Genomic DNA, 25,592 nt, shown 5'->3' on the forward strand with positions numbered 1-25,592 from the left:
AATACTGGGGTTATGCAGCCCTTTTAAATCAATTTAATATTGTTATGCAGAAGGCGAAAATACCCTGACTCTGGAATGTTGAATGCTAAATAGCAGTGATGATATATTAGAATACTTTATGAGAAGTAACATGCTAAAGAATTTAACTCCAGCTGTAAAGGTGATTGTGCATAACCATATTTGACTCCTCAAAGCAGAATCAGCATCCTGCTCTGGTACTGTAGTACAAACATATCCTCGCATTTCCTTGCATATCACATCTGATCATGCAAACATGGGCCAGTGTATGACTTCCTAAAATCAAATTAATTTTGCTCTGCACTGCATTACCTGCTTTCCATTCAAGTCAATAAAGGTATGTGCTTCACAGCTTTCCATTGCCCAGGATGATGTATACACATCAAATACAATCCTGTGTAAGGGCCTATAATTTATATGATTGCTGATACGATGCATTCACAATCAACTGATCTTGCAGTCATTGTGCTGTACAGTGTGTTCATATTTTGATTAGTTGTATACCACAATCTCGATTTTTGCAATGTTTGGTTACAAACAGTATTATTACAAAAATACACAATGTTCAAAATGAAGCCCAAACTGTTTATTGTGTGATTCCACTTGTGGTTCAAGCACCAATCTGATTAATATGACAGATTAAGTTGGGTTATATTGTTGGTTTCTAGCTTGTATTATTCCTCTTCCATTGATTTTTTTAGGGGAGATTATCCTGTTGACATTCTGTTCATTAAATAAGTGCTCTGTGTACCAGGCTATGTTTTATTTTTGCTGCACTTAAACTTTTAAAAGGTCAATTAAAATGAAACACTTGAACAATTCAAATTGAGCACATTGAGCAAAATGGTAAGCAAAGGTAATGTTCACTCAAAGCTGTAAATCAAATTGTAGATCCACATATATCAGTTGCTAAAATGAAATTCAACTCTAACCTTTTTTATAGTGAGTATGGTCCCCTACCATTTTCTGAGTTCTCTATGAGTCCGAAAGGCCAACCATAACATTTAAAAAGACACTGTCATGCAGGGCTAGCATGCACCTTGCCAGTGCTCCCCCAGCAACCCTGTCCCCTTTTAATGTAAGTTAAAGAATATAAAAGTTGTAGAGGGGGTTTTGCTCTCTATGACCCTATGTATAGTCGGGTTTGCCGTCATCCCTGGTCAAATGTTTTGTAGGTTGTTGGTACCTCAGGCCAGTAAGAAGTGGGACTTTTAAGGCAGATAAGGATAATACGAAAAAGTACAAGCAAAATCAATGATAATAGTAAAATGGTATTTAATCCTTAAAACATATGTACAGTGGAGTACAGTAGCGTGAGAGGGTTATAGACCCTTGTGAAAGTGTGTAGTAGATGGAGGATTTGTGACACGTGGTAAATGGTGACTTTTAAGAGTGTATCTCTGTCATTCCCTGCTGTTAAGCTTGGGTTGCCCAGATCAGAGATGTCTCCTATATCCTACGCGTTTCGGCCCCTTAGGGAGCCTTTTTCAAGGTTGATAGTCACCATTTCTGTTGGTAAAATGCAGATATGGTGTTAAATATTTATAAGTTTCACCACTTTTGTTAAATATATAAATTGTGGTGAGTTATTCAAATATAGTACATACATATTATTTGCCACTCCAACATACAAGGATTTAAAGAAAATAATATGTATGTACTATATTTGAATAACTCACCACAATTTATATATTTAACAAAAGTGGTGAAACTTATAAATATTTAACACCATATCTGAATTTTACCAACAGAAATGGTGACTATCAACCTTGAAAAAGGCTCCCTAAGGGGCCGAAACGCGTAGGATATAGGAGACATCTCTGATCTGGGCAACCCAAGCTTAACAGCAGGGAATGACAGAGATACACTCTTAAAAGTCACCATTTACCATGTGTCACAAAATCCTCCATCTACTACACACTTTCACAAGGGTCTATAACCCTCTCACGCTACTGTACTCCACTGTACATATGTTTTAAGGATTAAATACCATTTTACTATTATCATCGATTTTGCTTGTACTTTTTCGTATTATCCTTCTCTGCCTTAAAAGTCCCACTTCTTACTGGCCTGAGGTACCAACAACCTACAAAAGAATATAAAAGATTCCTTTTCCGAATTGGCTGTAGTATAGAATGTGCAGAGGCAAAACTATTCACAACACTTGGAATCACCCATGGTCTGTCTTTTAGCTATACCCCATTATTCACCATCTATGATTTCTTTCCTATCATACTTTCTTTAAATCTTATTTCTAGCACACAGAGAATCATGTTAGTAACATCACTGTCCAAAATTATCAGACTGGGAAATAATATTAAGGGGTAATTTAACACAGGGACTAACTTACTTGCCAGATTAGTAGACTTCAAATATCAATAGTTTTAAACTTGAGGCAGGAAACTACAGGCAGAATATTTGGCTAACATTGACTTATGTCTGTATACATCTATAACAATTCCTCCAAAGAAACCAGTAAAGACTGGCCTGGCATATGGATCTATTTATTTTTATTTTACTCATTTCATTTTTAAAAATGTTTCAGGTTAAAATTTGAGGAAAATCAAAAGTTACCATTTTGTTTAGGATAAAATTAAAAAGCAGTTTACTTACCTTACCCTTCATTCCTGAAAACGTCTTCCCCCTCCATTCGACAAATCCTCTGAAGCCACTGTTAGTGCTCTTTTAGTTGCAGGCTCACCCACAACCCGGAGTGCCAGAAGAAAGAGGAGAGGGGAAGGATACTGGAAATGAAGGATGAAGTAAGTAAAACTGCTGTTTATCAGTACCCTAGATAAAAATGAGAATGCAAATAGTGGGGTGTGCAAGAGTAACTTTGACATTTTCTGGAGTTCGACAAAAGGGGAAGCTCCGCTTATCTGCCTCCTCCCCCCCTTCAGTGCCATATCTGGCACCTTTCAGGGGGAGCAGGTACCTGGGTACGAGGTGAGATCATCCGAATGTTCGCCCCCCCCTCCTCCTTTCCCCTGCCGCCAGGCCATTCACAAAGTGCAGCGCGCTTTGCGAAAGCGCAGTAGGGAACTGCCTGTGAAGCCGCGAGGCTTCACTGCCGGTTTCGCTTACAACCAATGGTGGTGGCAGCACCTGGGAATCAATAGAAAAATCGGCTGGGGTGAAGACACCACTGGTTTCCTGGACAGGTAAGTGTCCTAATATTAAAAGTCAGAAGCTACAGTATTTAAAAAGGATATGCCTGACTTACAGGACTGAAGAGTTTAGTGTTCGTTGTTACTGGAGATTAGAGAATATTGCTCCAGGCTTTAGGATAGCCTGATACACTCAAAAGATGCCCTATGAAATGCAAAGACCTTAGGCAGGTTAGCTATGTTTGTAGTTCCATAACAACTCCTTTGGATACAGAGTACAGCGTTCCCTTGGTGGAAATGAATTAAAAAAAAATGAAGTTTTTCTATCTTATAGGGAACATTAAGAACTGATCATTGCGCTACGTGGTATCCTGAATGATTTACTTACTGTGCTAAAACAAACCTGTGCCTTAAACCACATAGCTGTAAATCTGCTGTGTGAGGATGATGAAAGGCACTGCTGCCTCTGACTGCTAGTCTTACGAGGTTTAGTAATGTCACTACTGTGTTGCTCACTGTTCCCCTTGCTGGAGAGGAATCTGCACCTGAACACTTGCAGTGTAAGGATCTCACTGCACCTGCTTCATCCATTCTATGGATCTGTGATTTCTTCACCTCTCATGCTGCTTCCAAAAAATTAATCGACCACTTAAAAGATTACCAGTCCTGCCCTCACCAAGATGGCCACTTCCACACAGGCCCAGTGCGGAGCCAGGCATGATAACTCAATAATTAGGAATCACTCTTCTGCAGGGAGCCTACATGCAATACTGTTGCCTAGCTATATGCTCACTACTTGCATTTTTTTGGCACAGCTTCCACAGGTCAGATCTTCCTGTAATGCTATTTGGTTTTACTCCTTTTACATTATTGCCCCATAGAATGTCAAAAACAGCATAACTAACATTGTTTGCTATTATAGGGCTGTTTGTGGCCACACCTATTCTTATAGTAAACCACACCAATAATCATGTGCACGTAGTTCAGTTTAAATCATTTACAATATAATATAGTATAAATACAATATAAACTAAATTAAAGTGGTTCCAAAGCCTAAACATGTTTTACTTTAATGCAATAAGATAAAAACCTTCTGTGTAGCAGCCCCCCTCAGCCTCCCTAATGCTTAACTGAGCCCTATCTCAATCCAGAGATGTTGCACGAGAGCCTCGGCTATCTGGGACTCTCCCTCCTAATTGGCTGAGACAGCAGCGGGCACCATTGGCTCTCGCTGCAGCCAATCAAAGTCAGTGAGCTAATAAGGAGAGAGAGGGGCAAGGCTAAGCCGCGGCTTTGTGTGTGAATGGACACAAAGAGCAGCAGCCTCAACTCAGGTGCTCCCATAGCAAGCTGTTTGCTGTGGGGGTACTCGGCAGGAGGGAGGGGCCAGAAGCGAGGGACCCAAGGAGAGGAGTATCTGGGCTGCTCTGTGCAAAACCACTGTAAACAGCATGTAAGTATAAAATGTTTGTTATTTTTAAACAAAAAAAAAAAAAATACTTTAATATCACTTTTAGGTAAAAAATGTTTTAAAGTATGACTTCTCACCCCCCTTATACAGTAGGTGCTCTCTCCTCTGCCTTCCTCACACAGGCTTTGCTGAGACAGTGGAAGCCATTGGCTCCAGCTTGTGTCAGTAAAATCTTGTGACAAGGGAGCAGGGGTGGGGTAGAGCCTAGATGTCTGTGTTTATGGACACAGGCAGCACGGCTTGGGATCGTGCCAACAGGTGTGCCAGTAGGGTGGCACTCCAATAAGAGGAGGAGCCTAGAAGTTCGGGCCGCTCTGTGCAATACACAGAGCAGGTCAGGATAAACCTGTTTATTTAAAAAAAATTAAATACAACCCCTTTAAGTTAAATTATTTAAGCAAATAATAAACACCTTTTGATCTTAAAATAAAAAATAATTTATAATCTGACTAATTTTATAAGATACTAATTCGGATTGGATTACTTTTCTTTTTAACTAAAGATTTAACTTATTATACATTCATGTATTATATGTATTATAACTAAGTAACCACACTAGGGGCACAAATACATGGTCATCTTCTTCAAAAAGAAAGAACTCCAAATTAAAAAGATACCTGAATATTGTTTAATCAAAGAGCTATAGACATTTTTAAATATAAACAAGAACCTTGTTCTATAATGAATACCCAAAGAACTATGTGCCTGTTCCCACATTCTCTCAATTGCAATACTAAATCTCATGCTTGGGCAAAGCAAGGAAATCTCCAAATTCATTGTTAGGTTTTTTTTTTATCTTACTTGAAACATGCTCAGCTACAAGATTTAAAAGAGGAGGGGTGACCACGCAAAGGAACAAGAATTCAAATACGTGCACATGTACCTGACTAGGAGACACCATAAAAGTAAGCTTCCCATCAAAAAGCTTCTAGATGATATCAATGTATAATGGGATTTTGTTATATGATCATGCTCTTTAAAGTAGTCCAGCCAAAACTTTTTTTTTTTCTATTAGTTTGCCCATATGGAAGAAAAATATATTTCCAATATATTTAGGGAAACTAATTTTAGAAATATATTGAATATGGCCAAAATTGTAGCATTTCAAATATATTTCCAATATATTTGGGAAAAATAAAAAATGTTTTTTAAAATATATTTTACATATATTTTTCTTCCATGTGGGTGGATAGATAAAAAATGGATAGGAGTTTGGACTTCTACTCTACAAAAAAACCTGACAAGGGTTCTAGTTCTTTCTCCCTGTATGGAAAACTGAAAAATAAAGTTTTGGCTTGGCATACCTTTAAGCTGGTATCATATGCCTGTGATACTCAACGGGTGGTAAATCTCCAGTGGCACATCAAAGGTGAACAAGGAGTATTTAACATGTCTGTTTAGGAAATTGTTAAAAGTTTTGTGAACTGATTGGTTCACAATTGTTGCCCCCAGTACTCTTGTTCCTACTTCCGAAAAGGTAGACCTTCTATTTCTTCTGGTCCCCACCCATTTATTGTAGAGAAGGGTTTGTCTTAAATTATAGATAAATAAGGAATTTGTATGTATGTCTAAAATTTAGAAATTATTTTAAATGAACTTTTAGGAGTTCTTATCATGTACAAAATGTGAGGCACGTAAAGTAAAGAAACCCTTAGCACAAACAGTTGCACTGGGAAAATGTGTCTGTTTACTCCCTGAGCTCCTACCATTGGTCTTACTCCTACCATTGGCTCCTACCATTGGTCTGTTTACTCCCTGAGCTCCTACCATTGGTCTTACCTTGATGGAACAATAGTGATTGGTCAGGAAAAACCATCCTGGATAGCAGATTGCTTCCCTATGGTTAGCTGGTTTGGTGTGCCTGCACGGGCCAGTGTTGACTAATAGACAAAAGTATATTTCCCCATACAATTGCTATTGGCAGATCAGACAACGATCATTACATGACTATGTTCAATAACTGACGGTATTAAGGCTGATTCATCTTAGTCTTATTTACAAATCATTTTCTTAAAAAAAAAAAATCATTTATTTTTATTTTGAAAACCAAACCTTCTAAGTGCTTTAATGAAGAGAACACATCTCCTAAAGGTTTAAACCAACAAGTTACAGTGAAACTAGCTTCATGAATGCAGCTGATAATATATCTTACATTAGCTGTAATTTTTTTTGCCGTTTACATCTGTATTTTATCAGAACAAAACAAGAGTGTACATAACACCAGATCTATACCTGTAAATCATAGCATATCATTCAATTCCACATATGCATTTCACACCACTGCTTCAACAATGTCAAGGTATATGCTCCAGTAATTTGCTAAGAAATTATTAAAAAAAAAACAAAAAAAAAACAAAACAAAACCCAGAGCATTTACAGTTACTGTACCATTTTCTTTACAGAAGCTCATAAAGGCTATTTGCAAAGTCTATTTATACATATATATATATATATCATTTTTTTTTTTATAAAAAAAGAAACCAAAAATTTGCGATATATCTCCAGTTCTTTTTTGTGTTGTTGTTTTTGACGCAGTCTTTGGGTGTTTCAGTTAGGTCCAGGCTTCCAATGTTTTCACAGAGCCAGTAACTATGATCATGTCATCAGTACAAAACCAATAAAAAAGAATCCATCTTCACCATGATGTCGATGGAACAACCAGTACCAACAGCAAAGTTAAAGAAGACGAAGAGGCTGAAATATTGTGTAGTGTAGACTGCGCATTTGTTATACCTGAAAAAAAAAAATAAATAAATAAATAAAAAACGCCATGTTATGCATAATCAACAGATAGAAAAAAAAATCAAAAGCATTATACAACAGAAAAGCTGGAGGTAGGGGAAAAAATCACTATAAAGCTGAACGTTAGGCATATATAAACAAGACAAAAATGTTTCATTCTTGAAAATAGTTGCTAACTAATTTAGGTACTGCCGAAAACTGATGACATTAATAAAGCGTGATTGTGTAGAGTGGGAGACTTTTATTTGTGAATATAAAATGTATAAAAGTCCAGTAAAAAGACACTGTCAAACGCATTTTTATGAAAAATTCTCCCCCAAAAATCCATGTTTTTAACCACTTAAGCCCCGGAAGATTTTACCCCCATTCCGACCAGGGGGTATTTTGCGATTCGGCACTGCGTGACTTTAATGGACAATTGCGCGGTCGTGCGACACTATACCTAAACGAATTTGGCGTCCTTTTTTTCCCACAAACAGAGCTTTCTTTTGGTGGTATTTGATCACCTGTGCGATTTTTTGATCACGCGCTATAAACAAAAAAAGAGCGTCAATTTTGCAAAAATAGCAATATTTTTCACATTTTTTTATATGAAATTCCCCCAAAAAAAAATGTAAAAATCAAAATTTTTTAACATTTTCGCCCAATTTGTTTTATGCTACCTATGTTTGGTAAAAAAAATCGCAAAAAGCTTATTTTGATTGGTTTGCGCAAAAGTTATCGTGTTTACTAACAAAGGGAAAGATTTTTGTCATTTTTGTTGTTTTTTTTTTAACGCGTAATGGCGGCGATCTGCGATTTTTTTTGCGGTACTGCGACATTGCGACGGACAGATCGGACCCTTGACTGACATTTTTGACACTTTTGGGGTTACCAGTGACATTTCTACAGTAATCAGTGCTATATATATGCACTGTTACTGTAAAAATACACTGGTAGTGAAGGGGTTAACTTTATTTGGGAGGGAGGGGCTGTGTGTGTCCCTAGGGGCGTGCTTTCTACTGTGATTGGCTGTGGCTTGAGCTGTAAGGACACTGATCAACGGATCTACATAGTAGATCCATATGATCAGTGTCTTTACAGCGAGGAGAATGACAGGTCGCTTGTTTACACAAGCTGCCTGACTTTCTCCCTCTCCCCCGCCGATCACCGAGTGGCCGGCGGACATCGGGTCCGCTGGTCACACGCGCGGGGGGGGGGGGGGTCCGTGACCACGCCGGAGCGGGAGCGCGCCTCCGTCGGCACGCGCTCGCTCCCTAGACCCTCACAAGCAAGCAACGTAGCCCTACGTTAGTTTGCCTGTGAGGGGCTGACCGCCGACGTAGATAGTCGTGCGGCGGTCGGCAAGTGGTTAAGTAAGTTTACAAATTTAGCCATCTTGGGCCACATGCTGCCCATGGCAGGTTGGACACACCTGACTTATGTAAAAAAAAAAAATTTCTTAGCCTTATATTTATTTTTTTTGTTACGTTTTCACAAGCTAAAGCAGTCCTGTATTCATTATCACATCAGTAAGTGTATTTGTATATATATAAAAAAAAAATGTATAAGTGTAATCAGCGCTATCTCCCTTAAAGCGGAGTTCCACTCAAAAGTGGAACTTCTGCTTTAAGTGGTCCTGACCCCCTGACATGCCACATTTGTCATTTTTTTTGGGGGGGGGGGGGGGTACCTAGATTTGACAGGTACCTGCTCCCACTTCTGCTTGGGCCGCCTAGGTGGTTTGGGCATAAGTTCTCCTCTGCCGCTCAGACCCTGCAATCTTCTGGGACATGTCAGAGGTCCCAGAAGATTGCCTGGCCATTCAGCATGCTCAGCGCAACTTGAGGCTGTAAGCTGTCACAGCCAGGTGCCCACACCAGAGATGCCTGAGCCGCAGGGAGAAGACGAAGAGAACCAAGGCTTCCCCCGGCCGCATCACTGGACCATGGGACAGGTGAGTGTGTGTTTATTAACCTCCCTGGCTGTATGATTATTTCAGATTTTAGGTGCTGAAAGTGGTACCATTATTTTACATGAAATTCTTAAGGACGAGCTGCCCAAACCAACTATTTACATATGATTTGTATTTACTGTGCGTTCTTCTTTATAACATCTCGGGTATGATAAAGTTTGAAACACAAAATCATAAATTATAATATAATAAATAATTATAAATAAGTTAAAGTATATATATATATATATATACACACACGCATATATACTCAGGAATACCGCCAGGGAGGTTAAAAGTCAGCAGTTACACTTTTTGTAGCTGCTGGCTTTTAATAAACACAAATCGGCTGGAACTCTGCTTTGATTTAAAACAAACTTACATAGTGAAACCAAACAATCGTTTCCATTTCCAGGTTGGCAGCTAAACACTGTCAGTGTTCCACTCTCCGCATAAATATTGTAAACGTATAATAAAGTGAAGCGCAACCTTCATATTATTATAGAGCTAATAAATTATATAATAAATTATATCAAATGTCTCTTATTCACGCAAACAGAATTGTACTTACAATAAAACCACAATGTTAAAGCGGAGTTCCGGGCACAGAAGTCATTTTTCACTGAACATACCCCCGGGAAAGTCAGGGCTAGCACATTCCACAATGGCTAGCCTCTGATCTGTCCCGGTTCGCACTTACCTTTTAGAAGAAATACTTACTTATAAAATTTCTTCCACAGCGTTTCCATCTCTCTTGTGGGCAGCTGAAGCCGGCGCGGTCCTCTTCTGTGTCTTCTTCCGCGTCTTCTTGTCCCAGAATGCGCCCGCACCGGCCCCTCTCGTCACTTCCGGTGCCCGGAAGTGACGAGCGGGGCCGGTGCCGTCGTATTGATTCCTGGGAGCGATGATGTTCAGCTCCCAGGAATCATCGCGAGACAGGAAGTGACAGCGGAGCCGCGGCGCTGAGGGAGGAAGTACTCTGAGGTGAGTATTTACGATCTTCATTTACAAGGTGAGTAAACAAAAAAAAAAACTAACTATCCAATTCCTTTTCAGGTGATGTCTAACTAGCGGAGGGGCACAAAAAAAAAATATCGATTTTGTGCCCGGAACTCCGCTTTAAAAGCATTCAGAATCATATGTCAAACACCAGCACAGCTCCCGGGTAAAGGCATGGCGTGACACCCCAGGCTTGACTCCTCCCATTACGCCTTATGATTGGGCTTCTTCAGTAGGTTTGAAGAAGCCCAATCATAGGGCGTAACATATATAGGGAGGAGCCGAGCCCTGTATTTAAATGGTTAAGAGGAACCCTATGACAGAATTGAAAAAAAAAAAAAAATTGCATTGGCCCCACCCCCCCCCCCCCAAATCTATACCAGACTCTTTGGTTCTGGTATAGATTTTAAGGGAACTCAACAACAAAATGAAAAAAAAAAGAAAAACAGTGTGGGGTTCCCCCCAAAATCCATACCAGACCCTTATCCCAGCATGCAGCCTGGCAGGCAAGGAAAGGGGGGGTGAGCGAGCGCCCCCCCCTGCTGAACCATACAAGGCCACTTGCCCTCAACATGGGAAGGGTGCTTTGAGGTGCCCCCCAAAGCACCTTGTCCCCATGTTGATGGGGACAAGGGCCTCTTCCTGACAACTCTGGGCTGTGGTTGTGGGGGGCTTATCGGAATCTGCTTTGACAGAAGCTGTGTTCTGTGGTTTTTACTTTTTTACACTTTTTTGGTGAATGGGTAGGGGTATGATGTACCCGATACCCATTCACATAGGGGGCGGGATCTGGGGGCCCCCTTGTTAAAGGGGGCTTCCAGATTCCGATAAGCTCTCCGCCCGCAGACAATCAAACAGCACTCAGAAGCATCTCAAACTGATGTCAAAAGCTTGCTGCATTTGACCAGCAAGCTTGGCTAGACTTTAAGGACATAGTAAAAGCAACCTGGAAAACCAGCTTTAGACATACACTGATCAGCCATAACTTTATGACCATTGACAGGTACTGTAAAGTGAATACCATTGATTATCTCATTACAATGGCATCTGAAAGTGAGTGGGATATATTGGGCAGCAAGTGAACATGTTGTCCTTGAAGTTGTGTTAAAAGTAGAAAAATTTGCAAGTGTAAGGATTTGAGTGACTTTGACAAGGTCCAAATTGTAATGCCTAGCTGAGTGGGTCATAGCAACTTCAAAACTGCAGCTCTTGTGGGATGTTCCCTGTCTGCAGTGTTCAAGACCTACCAAAAGTGGTCCAAGGAAGGAAAACTGTCAATTTGTCGACAGGGTTATGGACGGCCAAGGCTTATTGATACACATAGGGAACGAAGGCTGGCCCATATAGTCAGAACCAATAGAAGAGCTACTATAACTCAAATTGCTGAAAAAGTTAGTGTTGGTTCTAACGGAGGTGTTATAACACATAGTGCTTTGCAGTTTGTTGTCCATGCGGCTTCGTAGATGCAGACCAATCAAGAAGCCAATGCTGACCTGTGTCCCTACAATGGCTGCATAAGCATCAGAACTGGACCACAGAGTAATGCAAGAAGGAAGTCTGGTCTAATAAAATATGTTTTTTTACATCATGTGGATGGCAGGGGGAGCATATGCATCGCTTACCTGAGGGAAAAGACGGCAGCAGAATGCACTATGGGAAGAAGGCAAGCCGGCGGACGCAGTGATCCGCTACTGATGGCTAGGTGCCAGATATCAGCGCATACCTTCAGAGGTCTAGTGGAATCCATGTCTAAACAGATCAGGGCTGTTTTGGTGGCAAAAGGGGGACCTACTCACTATTAGGTAGGTGGTCATGTTATGGTGTTTATGCATTTAAACAACTATTTGGAAGCTGTAAACGAGGTTCCAATAGTGAAAAAAGTACCAAGAGTAAGGGAGCTATAGACCACGATGCACAGAGCTCTGGTTTGAGTATTGTGCTGTCAGGTGGATATTATTCTGATCAGGGCTATTAAACAATATCTCAAGGCTTCATTCATCAGCTGGACTAAATGATACAAGAAGCAAAGACTCATTTACATGTGTAGAACAGAATTATCTATTAGAGCACTTTGCCATGTTTACTAAGCAATTTCTGATCAGACATAATGCAAATTCAAAGCCGACACCTCTCTACTCATTACAGGACATTCATGGCTCATTGTGTATTCATCACACACTTCTACAGTGCTCTGGAATAGGCATGTAATAGGTAATGTCTCATTTGATCCATCAAGTCACAATAATGGAGCAGCTTTGTAAATGGAATCCTGTGTAATGTGGCACGTTTAAAACCAAATGAATGAACTTTATTTCATTTAGAGGTGTGCATCACTGTTTTTAGGTCCATTTGTGTTCAAATCATTCTAATATGTGATGTGGAATTATCATTGTTGACAACTTATTAAAATATATGTGTACAAAAAAACACATATACATATATACTTTGTGTATATATATATATATATATATATTTATACAGATGCATCTCATAAAATTAGAATATCATGAAAAAGTTAATTTCAGTAATTCAATTGAAAAAATGAAACTCATAAATTTTTTTTTTTCAAACATTAATTTTTTGAAAATTATGTACGACTTATATAAGAAAGAGGTTACAAGCATTAAAAAATTGGTTCCGAAAGCATACAGATTTAATAGATAAACAATGTAACACCGTATACTATGGTTGAACATATTGCCTCAAATTCCTATGAGTACATATACTGCAAGTCCGGATAGAGAGCAAAGTCAATATGCGGTGAGTAAATGATCTTAAAGAATATAAAGAAGCAAAGCAAGAGAGGCTGTTTAGAGGAGAGATCCTAGTTTTCCTAATTGGGATTTAGCCTCTGAATGTAGGCCCAATCCTTCTCGAGACACAGAGCCTATAAAGGCAGGTATTTTACTATGCTAGTGGGGAGCTACTAGAATCGGCAATCCAGGGTTCCCAATTTTTTTAAGGAATTTAGCCATGGTAAGGTGAGCTTTAGAAAATATTTATTACATATGGAAGTGTTAGTTCTAGATTGCAATTAGTTGAGAGTTGGTTGCGGGAGTGGTGGTTTTCCAGTTTGGAGCAATGGAGAGACGAGTTGCTATAAGGATGTGAGTGGTGACAGAGTGAAATTGATGAGGCCAGCACTCTAGTCCTATCCCCAGCAAGGCCATCTGTGGTGTGAAATCATGAGATACATCTGTGAGTGATTTGAGTAAACTCTTTCCTTTCACTTCTTTTACTTCTTTCCAAAACATGGGAAGCTTGGTGCCAGGATGTGATTGCTGAGGAGTTGAGGGATTGTTCCCATTTTTCCATTGAAGGAAGTTTCTCATTCTGTGTAGGGGAAGTCAGAAGCTTGTAGAGGTATGAGATCCCTTTATGGGGGGATTAGGTTGATTGTAGAATCGTAGGAGTCAGTGCATGGTTGGTGTCTGAGTACCGAATAGATCTAAGCGCATGACTCACTTGTAGTGATTGAAATTTACCAGAATGACAAAAGCTGATCATAGAGAACTGGGAGAGATTTTACAGGGTCGATCAAACAAATGACAACATCGTCTGCATGGAACCCTATTTTGTGGGTTGTTTTATCTGTCTGGAGGCCAGTAATCAATGGATTATTTCTAATCACTTCCGCAAGCAGTTCCATCACAAGGGCGAAAATAAGGGGCGAGAGCGGGAAGCCTTGCCTCATGCCATTTGAAATGTGAAAGGTGAGACCATATCCAATGTCCACACCCTAGTAGACAGTGAGGAATAAAGGGCAAGGATGGCTGTTGATATATTACCTTTCATTCTGAATTTTCATGAGACTGCTTTCAAATAGGTCCAGTGCACCCTATCAAACGCCGTCTCCACGTCCAAAGATAGCAGCAGAGAAGGTGTACGGTGGTGCTCGGCCCATTGTATGAAGTGAATAAACTTTCTAGTTCCATCAGCTGCTTGTCTGCATGAGATAAACCCTACCTGGTCGGGGTAAATTAGTGAAGGGAAGTAAAGTAAGAAGCTAAAAGTTTTGCATAAAATGTAATATCTGTGTTTAATAATGAAACAGGTCTATAGTTCAACCAACGGTTTGCCAGGTTTAGGGATAATGATGATTAATGCCTCAAGAGATTCTTTTGGTATTTCTCCAGAGGACATGAAATGGTTAAAGGAATGACATAGGTGTGGGTCCAGTATAGAAGAAAAGGTTTTGAAATATTCGCTGCAAAACCCATCAGGTCCAGGCGCTTTATGTAGGGGAGTGATCTAATGGTTTTCAGAAGTTCGGCTTCAGAAATTGGTTGATTAAGTACTTGTAGTTGGTCAGGCGTGAGAGTAGGGAGCTGTACTGAAATCAGAAACTGGTCAATCTGGGTAGGATCTCGGGTGGGCTCTGTACTGGAGGATCGTTGGTTATATAGTTTGTAGTAGAAATCACGAAAGCAATTTACAATATGTTTGGGATTGCTGACTCTATGGCTCTGTGATGTGCACATATAGGGGATTTTAGAGAGTGCTGCTTTCTTTTTAATTTGTTTAGCTAATAGAACTCTGGGCTTGTTACCATAGGCATACCATTGTAAGTTACAGATCAAATTCTAAAATATGAAAAAGACATGCAGCGCATCACAAGAAATCCCAGATTAGATATGAAATACAAAAGAAGAGTCAAATGCAATGAGTGAAGAGCCATTGGGTTCCTTCTGCAGTGGGATGAGGGTGAAATGAGGTGTCTAGGGTGGCATCTGCAATGTCATTGAAGTCACCACATAGTATTATGTGTTCTTTAGGATCGCGTGAAAGTTTATTTTTAATAATTTGGTAAAACTGCTTTTGATGTGTGTTAGGGGCATATATATTAACTATTACATAAGGTACATTGTTAAAGAGGGTGGATAGGATGAGATATCAGCCCATTAGAATCATTTTCTACATGTTGAAGTTGAAAGGATAAATGATCCACGTATAGCTATCTTGACCCCCAGCAACTTTTTAGTGGTACTAGCAAAAAATTGGTGAGGGAACAGGTGATGGTGGCAGGAAGGGGTTTTACCTTGTGCAAAATGAGTCTCCGGACACACACAATGTATCAGTCCTTAGGGATAGGGCTTTTTTCCATAGATGTGATCTTTTAAAGGGACTATTAGGTCCTTTGGAGTTAATGGTAGTTATGCAGAGAGTCATTATAGGGGAGAACTGGTGATGCTTATTAAGAGGAAGGGAGACTGGGGTAGTCAATAAACGGCTAAGAAATAGGGCGATAGGTGAGAAAGGTACTAAGCAGTAAGTTAAGAGATGTCTGGACTTAATTATTAAGTGAGGTGCAGATATAACTTTAAGGTATAGCAATGACAACTTAGTCAGGTGTGTTGAGTAACAGAGTAGAGAAAAAAACAGGACATATGGTGTGCTCAGCACACAACATAACGGGGGTACATGCATGAGATAACAAATACAGTAACAGTGCAATGAACTACATTACCAGGGTGTCATATATTGAATACTGAGTCATCCATAAAACTTGTTGCCAGATAGGATATAGCAGATGTCTGCTGCAACAAAGATTAAGAGAATCTATGATCCAGAGTGTCTCGGGCCTCTGCGTGGTTAGTTATCTCTTGTAGCCATCGGGGGAAATGGTTGGATAAGCCACAATTTTGCAATTGTTTGTAGCCATCCTTGGGAGAGGTAATGACTGAGTGCTGGTTTTGATACGTAATCAACAGCTTAGTCGGGAACTCACACCTAAAAATTATAATATGCTCCCTCAGGGATGCAGTTATTGGCACAAATTCTTTCCTCCGTTGAGATGTCGCTGCTGAGAGATCTTGGTACAGTGCAATATTATTGTATGGGGCAGGTAGGGAGCGGTTGGAACTGGCTGCCCACAGTAAGCTCTCTTTAATGTGATAAAAATGCTCCCTGACTAACATCTCTGGAAATCGTTTCCAGGAGGTGGGATTGTTTTAGAACTCTGTGGGCTCTGTCCAGCAACATATCCCATGGAGTCAGATCAGGGATGAGCTTATGTAAATATGCGACTAGATCGCTTTGCTTAACTACCTCAGAGATCCCCCTAAGTTTGATGTTGTTGCAGCGGGGAACGATCTTCAAGGTCCGCCACTTTAAGTTGAAGTTTACAAATAGTTTCCATTTGTTCCTCATGTGCATCTACTACCTCATCATGCACTTTACAACTTCCCCCAATTGAGATTATAATATATGATTGCGATCTTAAATGGAATCTATGCAATTTGTCAAATGAGAGATAGAAGAACGTAGCTCCTTCTGTAATCCTGCTTGTAAGGATAGCAGCATTGCTTTAAGTGAGGATTCAGAGGTTGGGACATCAGAGACAGGGAATGCAGCAAGGGGTGCTGAGTACACAGCAGTCATATCAGCTTGTGATTGTGAGGGGGCTGCCCAATGATACTTCTTGGTTTGTGGAGGTTTGTGGGGTGAGTGTGCAGGTGAGATAGCCACCCTCTTACCTCTTTTAGGGTTGGGAATTGTAGAGGCATCTTGTGAGGGCTCTTCCATAGCTTCCAGGCTTTCCTGCTCAGGGTCTGATGGTGTGTGTGATGGTGAGAGAGAACAGCTGTTCTCCTCAGCGCCATCTTTGTTTCTTCCTCCTGCATGAAGTAGTGGTTGAGTTGGCGCAGCGCTTATGCCCAAGTTTTCTTGTGGAACATAGCCCGCTAAATGCACGCTGTCTCCCCCTCCTTCCCGGAGGTAACCGGAGGGGATATAGTTGCTAGCTGCAATTGATGCCCTCGGTAGTGCAGAGGAGCCGGTTCAAGTAGTCATCACACTCTACGGCCAGGACACGTCCCCGAAACTCATATATTTTATGCAGATGCGTTACACACGGAGTGATATATTTGAAGCATTTTTTTCTTTTAATTGTAATGATTATGGCTTACAGCTGCTGAAAACCCAAAATTCAGTAACTCAGAAAATTTGAATATTACAGTAATAAAAAAAGATTTTTGATACAGAAATGTTGGCTAACTGAAAAATATGTCCATGTACAGTATATTATGCACTCAATACTTGCTCAGGACTCCTTTTGCATGAATTACTGCATCAATGCGGTGCGGCATGAAGGTGATCATCCTGTGGCACTGCTGAGGTGTTATGGAAGTCCAGGTTTCTTTGATAGTGGCTTTCGTCTCACCTGCATTGTTGGGTCTGGGGTCTCTCATCTTCCTTTAGACAATACCCCACAAATTCTCTATGGGGTTTAGGCACAGCAATACCATGATCATTAAACCAGGTATTGGTGCTTTTGGCAGTGTGGGCAGGTGCCAAACATATATATATATATATATATATATATATATATATATATATACTGTATATATATATACTGTATATGTATGTATTCACACACATATATACCATACATGACCCCATAGAAGACTTAGAAAAAGGTAAGCATGTACAGTATATAAAAAAATGGGCTTTTAACAATGATATCTTGCACCTGGACTGCCTAGTTATTTATTTTACATAATTAAGAATACATAATCGGTGTATTTCATCATTTTGCTTTGTATTGTCTGCTCTGTAAAAGCCACATCAGTTGAGCTTATTAGAAATTTTAGTGGCAATTTTGCCAAGAGCCCCCAGGAAACAAAAAGTCAACATGTCATTTTGATTGCCAACAATCTATGTGGAATTAAAATATCAGTTTGGCGGGACATGGCCTTTAAAAGCTGCATTAAAAAAATTAAAAATGCCTTTTTGGATAAGCTCTTAGTGTTACAGTAGGAGGGGAGTGGAATTAGCCTGACATTCCCATCTCATACAGAATGAATCTCTGGAGGAATCTGATTCTTTGGAAGCTCACCTTATGTTTTAGTAAATACATACAAATCTACAGCACAGCATATGCTGACTCCGAGCTTACCTGAATAAGATGGCACTCTGATTTGAGAGCTGGCTGTCCCATCTCCGCCTTCACTAACGGCTCGTACCTCTATGATATAAAAGCCGGAGTCAGGCAGCAGAACCACTGCTGATGTTGTCTGTGTTTGGATGACTTGGCTGTTGCTGTGACCTTCTTGTCTCAACATGACCTGCGGATTAAGAAATAGAAAAATTGCCTGTTATGCCTTAATACAAAGGTAGAAAACCAGATTGGAGATTTAGACAGAGGCCACGGATCTGTGACCTTTCACAGACTCACTATACGTTTCAATCTAACAACAGGGAGAAAAATACCAAATATATCATTCAGAGAGCGGCAATTCCGTTGTTTTCAGGCCTGAAACCTGCTAGAAATCCACATTGCACTCCCAATGGATGGAGACAGAACAATTACCCATCTCTTATACCCAGTCTTAAATACAAATTCCAGTTCTTGCCAAGGTACTTTTCTGTGATATTACAAAGTAATAATGTTAGCCTTCTAAGAGTCAGTGTACTGAGGTATACTATGTGGGTAGCCATTATTAGGTTTACAGTTTCTTTAGAATAGATTTAATTTCTTTTCTTTTTCCGAATGTGGTTATTATCATAATGTTGAACTTTGAGCAGTTGGCAAATCATAGAAATTATGCCCCCACCCCCTATCCCCCCTATCTGATGAAGGATTCAGTGCTCATTTTGTCAGGATAATTGTATAAAATAGTAAGCTTACAGTAGCTTACTCCACGTTCCCACAGTAGCCAGTACTGTGGTCCTCCTCTATACTACACTTGAACATGGGTGGACACTCCTACATCACCATATGCACATATGCAATGCAGACCACTGCTGGCTGCTGGGCCTTCACTGTGCGTAATTACATTGATAAGAAGGGCAGTGACAAGACCAGTAGGTGACCAATTGAAATGCATTAATATTGCTGGCAGAGAAGTTTAAATGCATGCATTTGAGCAGAGCAATGGGGGGGCACTCCTATGTCAGCTTGAAAGGACCAAAGCAAATACATTCAAACACATGTGTTTGAGCAGAGGTGTGCTCAAATGCAAATTATAGCTTTTTGATAACAGTTCCATTGCTACAGGCTTACGGTGCTGAAAACATTTTTATTAATCTCCCAACAAGTGACAGGGCATTCCCCAGCAAAAAATACAGTAGGAAATAGAGGGTGGGGTTTCTTAAGAGTGGGATCCCCCTGGCATTTCACCTATGTTGATCAGTGATGCCATGTGATGTGGAGGAATCGTTACGGGACATGTCAATCCTGTACTTTTGTGTACAGTTAACTTTTGTATGTTCTGGGCAAAAAAAAAAAAAAGAGAGAAGATTGATATTCATTTAAAAACATTATACTCAACTAGATGGATGCAGCATCGGTCCCCAGCAAGCTCTAAAACTGAGAACTGAGTGATCAAACACTTCTGATCGCTCAGCTCTCGATCTTCAACCTGCAGAGAATTGGTGACTGTCAGTCAACGGCTCTGCCCCTCCAGAGCTCACTGTAGCATTGGGATGTGCAATGGGTGGGGGCTGCAGGCTCAGGCTCCCATCGGCTCACTGGGGGGCTGAAACAGCTGCTGGTCCAGGCATCAGGGTGGATCCTGACCATATCAGGATCTTTTCAGAGCCTGGACCAGCCTGCTGTAAGCTGAAAATGGTTAACAGAACTAACTGAACTCCTATGATCCATAGGAGAAGCACAGCAAAAAAATCTTCCATACCTGAGCTTGAAGGAGTTTATCACTTTTTTTTAAAAGAAACCTTTTTTGACAGAAATGTACAGGCTGCCATAATTTACTCCTCATTCTGTAACTTAGTCTTCTGACTTTTATGCTGATTCCCTAGCTTCAGTCATTTAACCCAGAACCAGTATTTAGATAAAAAGTTATGAGCTTATTTACATTCTGGGCCTGCATTTGGGTCAACGAAAATACTGAATCCAGAGGATCAGCATAACAACCAGACAACTAGGAGGTCAGCAACGACAGCCTTCATTCCAGGAAAAATGTTTTTGTAAGGAAACTTGCTAGGAGAAAAATATGGAGACTTTCATTGCTTCCCTCTCCCTTTCTAGCTGCCTGACCATTTTTGCTTCAAGTCAATGATTTTGCAGATGACACCAAGCTGGCAGTGGAATAACTTCCTTACAGGATGTCTCCAACTTACAAGCTGACCTCAATGCACTGTTTCATTGGTCAACTATGTGGCAAATGAGGTTTAATGTTGATAAATGTAAAGTTATGCACTTGGGAGCTAAGAATATGCATGCATCATACATACTAGGGGGAGTAGAACTGGGGGAATCCATAGCGGAGAAGGATCTGGGTGTTCTGGTAGATCCTAAGCTTATTAATAGCATGCAATGCCAAGCTGCGGTTTCCAAAACAAGGAAAATCCATGGGCATGGGCTCCAGAGAGAGAGATATAATTTTGCCCCTGTACAGATCATTAGTAAGACCTCATCTGGGATATGCAGTTCAGTTTTGGGCACCAGTTCTTAAAAAGGATATTGGGGAACTGGAGAAAATGCAGAGAAGGGCAACCAATCTGATAAGAGGCATTGAGGAGCTCAGCTATGAGAAAAGATTAGAGGAACTGAATTTATTCTCTCTTGAGAAGAGGAGATTAAGGGGGGAAATGATCAACATGTATAAATACATAAGGGGTCCATATAGTGAACTTAGTTTTGAGTTATTCAATTTAAGGTCAGAGGACAAGGGGGCACTCTTTACGTCTAGTGGAAAACAGATTAAGTCTCCAAATATGGAAAGGTTTCTTCAATGTAAGAGCTGTGAAAATGTGGAAAAGACTCCCTCCAGAGGTGATTCTGGCTAGGTCACTAGATTGCTTTAAAAAAGGCCTACTCTCTGGAGGCAACGTGGTATCACCCATTTTAAGGACTTATGTGATGTTCATACGGGCACCCCTCTGGCCTTCTCCGCCATTGCTCGCACCTATTCCCTGCCAACATCTCACCACTTTTGTTACAGGCAATGTGTGCACTTCATCCACATGTCGTGCAGGAATGCCATGCAACGATTTTCTTCATCCATATTAGACACCTTTCTCGCGGATAGGCTGAACACCATATCGGCCATGTACAAACCTCTCTTGCTAGAATCATCGCCCCCCCTTACAGAAATGTCAGTTGCTAATTGGGGCAAACCCTTTCCTCACATTGATCTGTTGCCCAGACTACGGGCAGGCCTTAATATGACTCTCCGCTTAACCACGAATGAACTCTGGAGGGAGACGCAAATGCGGATTTTCCACCGTGCCTATTATCCTTTTACCACGGACCCCCACAACAAGCAAGGACCGTCCTGTCCCCTTTGTAAGCTCCCACGCCCAACTTTAGCCCACCGCTTTTGGCAATGTTCCGCCATTTCTTCCTTCTGGGACCTTGTTCTTACCTTTATTTACGGAATAACCCAGCTGTCTATCCCTAAGGACCCCTTCCTCTTACTCTTTGGATATTGGGACCCCCAAATCCTCTCAAGACCTCCGGAACAACTCACTCCACATAAAGACTGGATTTTACTATGCCTTTTGGCAGCTAGGAGATGCATTCTCAAACACTGGATATCCCCTGTGTGCCCAAAAACTTCGCACCTCAAACACACGCTACTATTACTTTTGTACAATGAGAGACTAAATGTGGAAGACGGAAATCCAAAATCCCTCACACGTTTCATGCACCGATGGAACGCTTTTATCCTTTCAGTGATGTCGCCTCAGGAACAACTGGATCTTCATGACCGTCCGGTCTATCACACTGGTTACTTACCTCAACTCCTGAGAACGTACCCTCCTCTACCTTCTGCTCCATTAAGTAACTTAAATTAAATTTATCATTGTCATCTGGCTGCCCGCATGTATGTTGCCCTAGATCGTACTTTGATGTATGCTCTTCTCCCCCCCCCTTTTTTTCTTTCCCTCTTCTACCCCCCCCCCCCTCCCCCTCAAATTTCGTTTTCTAAACTTTTCTTTTCAAAATTGTTTGCTGATTTCATGTGCTATGATACTGATGTGATGCTACCGTCCTGGGGGCGGTTAATATTCTATTATTTCTGTTATTATGCCGTTTGAAGGCTGATTGTTGCATTATCTTTCTGTATTTTGAAATTCCTCAATAAAATTTTATTAAAAAAAAAAAAAAAAAAAAAGGCCTGGATTATTTCCTGGGTGGACTTAATATAAGTGGGTACTAATATTTATAGGTAAAGTTGATCCAGGGAATATCTATTGCCTCTCGGGGGATCAGGAAGGAATTTTTTTGCCCTGCTGTAGAAAATTGAATCATGCTTTGCTGGGGTTTTTTCGCCTTCCTCTGGATCAACTGCGGGTATAGGATTGTGTATATGGGATTGTATGGTTGGGTTTTCTTTACTGTTTTTTTATTGGTTGAATCAGATGGTCTTTTTTCAACCTGACTAACTATGTTATGACTCAACAGACCTGCAGAACCTACAATTTTCAAAAGCAGGTTTCACGCATTTCTCTCTTGAGAGGTGAACTTTAGGGGTGGTAGGTGCAGACATTAAAATCCTTCTTTCAGGACCCTTTCACATCTCTCTGTTTCCTAACCACATGCATGTAAGTGTCAAGCTGTATCGTGTATTAACATGTGTTGCATTAATGGGCTTCTAACACACAGAAATGGATTAAAAAACAGACCTGAATCATTCATTATTGCAGTGCGGCATGGTATGTTCCATTAACATCTACTGTATTGTTCTAAGGGATTGCCCCTGCAGTGCAATGCAACAGTACTGTGTATCCCAAACATAAAGTCATCTATCCAGATTGCATACAGTTTTTTAGTGCAAGATATGGCAACCATGGGTATATTGGAAAGGGTTATTATTCAGGTTTAGTAGGTCAAAGGGAACCATAAACTGCTCAATTAGCACCTTCTACAGTACAGCACTACCTTCCTAAAATAGAAACTATTAACATATAAGAACTTCAATACACAGTCCATTAATACAATTCAAAATGTATTCATGATCAATCCTCTAGACATTTAAAATATGTGCCATGGCTCTTTATCATACATCCCTACTAATCTCAACAGTGTGAATCTGCTGGGGATAACAGCAATTTGCAACTTCTGAAATCCCAAAGTACATAAAGGAAATACAATCTGCGTTTTAATGGAAAAGAAGAACCAGCAAAGCCTGCTGTCATCAGTGAAGATTTTAATTACACTATGGCACTCCAGTATATGGTGCGGGCGTAAGTAATTCCAGGCCAAAGCATATATATATTGTGTTTGCTTTTACTATTTACTGGTTTCTACTTATTTATCTTCTCCTAATACAAGTTTGACTATCCTCATACGTGCTTTCAAACTATTTATTCCCTCTGCTACTATTTCTTATTTATCCACGCTTACAGTATATTCCCTGGTGCAGCTGAAAGCATGATTAATGATCAATAAACAAAATAATCCAACCACTTATTTTACACACTAGATCAAACTACACACAATTAAAAAGATCTGTCCACCCAGATATGATAATTAATTTATAATTAAAATCAGGCTTCTTGTAACTCTAGATTATCTCATTTTTAAAGTTTCTAACTCTGTTGTTACTCCCCTTTGGATTTCGTATGTTCTGTTGGTATTCCTCTCTAAACTGTATTTTTTAACATGTAAATGAAAATCTACAAGGGAGAGAAATGCCCCTCCTAGTTCGACAATATATATAAGCTAGGATTCTAAATGCAAAGATCCAACCACATGGTTTTCTCTATAGCATCGAAGGCCCCTGGGCAAAGTAATGTAATGGGGCCCCTACCAGCCTGTTCCAATTTACGCACCTACCCTCAAGAATTAAAGTATAAATAGTTGATAGAATTATACATATATTTATTAGTACTTTCAATACAATTGATTTAAACAGTAAAAAAACATGCCATAAATCAAAAACCAATCAACACAAAGGGCAAAGTGCAAGGGGAGCAGGAGGGCACAGTACAGATTCCAGGATGCAGCCTGGGACATGGCATACGAGGACAGCTCAGGAAATCTAGGGACAGTTGGCAACTATGATGTAAGGCAAAATTATCATGGGGCCCAAAATGCACCTAGGGCCCCTGGGCAGAAGGCTTTGTCCAACAATTAGAGATCACCAGAAATAAAAGTAAATGTTAGGTAGAGTAACTCTCCAGCATTTACCCATAAGTGAATATTCAAATTTTGGGTGGACTTATCCTTTAACATGTTTGAGCCTCTTGGAATCGAACATCCTCTCAGGTAGGTTCCTGTGTTGGGATGATATTTATTAAATGTCATGGTTGATGATCACATGATCTCCATAATTAAAGTTGACCTCGGAGTAGATATATAAGGAACAAATTAATGCAGTTCTGTAACAATTAATACACCACAAATGTATTGTTTTTAAATGCAAGCTGTTTAGGCACCTGAATTTGACTTAGTATCAATCTCTGATACCAAAAAAGGTAGAATCAGTACATTGAAAGAGTCAGATGTGCTATAGGCCTGGATCCATGCTGATGGGAGGGGAGAGCAGAGAGATGAGCTAATCAGTGTGCTACTTCCGTTTACACTGTCCAGGTGCTGTGAGTGGGGGAGAGGACTTGTAAGTGAAAGGGATAATGCAGCAGAGAAAGATCCAGACAGGGCTGTGTCGTGGAGCAGAGAGCTGTGTAAATCTTAAAACTGGGTGGAGACAAATTTGAATCATTTGGCTGATAAATGTATTTATTCTTTATATTTTCTGTCATTTTTTTCCCTGTTTAACAAATAATCTTAAGATCATTTTTAACTAATACAGCGCTGTGTAGGGGTGTAACCAAAGGTGATTGCAATTGTGACCCGGACCCATGCTCCAGGGGGCCCATGCGGCTCCCCTGTCACACTTGGCTCTACACCTGGATAGGAGGAACAGCGGGGGCAGCGTGTAGAGGAACTGATTCTCTTCATTTTCCTCCTGCAGCCGCTGAAAGCCTGGGGGAGATCGGTTCCTCTATACAGTATGTCACCCCTGCCATGGCTGTAAGCCAGGTTACTTTTCTCCTGCTGCCTCCTGGCCCCTGTGTGCGCCCCCTGGTTGCCCCCTCCCAACAGCACTGCTGGCTTCCCCCCTCCCCTCTTCCTCCTGCCATGTAAATGTGTCAAGATGAAAGGGGCAGGTAAATATGTAATTTACTGGCCCCTTCCTTTTCTAAATGGATACAAAGAGTCATTGGTACTGCTAGCTCCTGTGTCCGTTCAAAACTGAGCCATAGTACTATGCTTCAGTTTGTGAATGAACGGGAAGCTCTGTACAGAGCTATTCTTATCCCTTTATTCTGTGCAGTTAAAGCTGCAGAGATGGAGATTGAAGGCTGTGTCCCTAATCTCCATTCTGTGTCTCAAAGGTGAAACATCAGACAT

The 25,592-nt window shown here is 40.5% G+C and overlaps 1 protein-coding gene across 3 annotated transcripts in view; it reads right to left on the reverse strand.

Moving 5' to 3' along the window:
• Nucleotides 1-6,344: 6,344 nt before the first annotated feature.
• Nucleotides 6,345-25,592, reverse strand: part of CNTN5 (contactin 5) — a 2,223,160-nt gene continuing 2,203,912 nt past the window's right edge. For all 3 annotated transcript variants that reach the window (XM_082244684.1, XM_082244682.1, XM_082244683.1), the window contains 2 exons: nt 18,168-18,336; nt 6,345-7,329 (listed from right to left, as the gene is read on the reverse strand). In XM_082244684.1, coding sequence (XP_082100810.1) covers nt 7,232-7,329; nt 18,168-18,336 — 267 coding nt within the window. In that variant the 3' untranslated portion in view covers nt 6,345-7,231. The remainder of the gene's footprint in view (nt 7,330-18,167; nt 18,337-25,592) is intronic.

This window comes from Pelophylax lessonae (genome assembly GCF_965119305.1).
Source record: "Pelophylax lessonae genome assembly, chromosome: 2".
In the NCBI taxonomy this organism is placed as follows: Eukaryota; Metazoa; Chordata; class Amphibia; order Anura; family Ranidae; genus Pelophylax; species Pelophylax lessonae.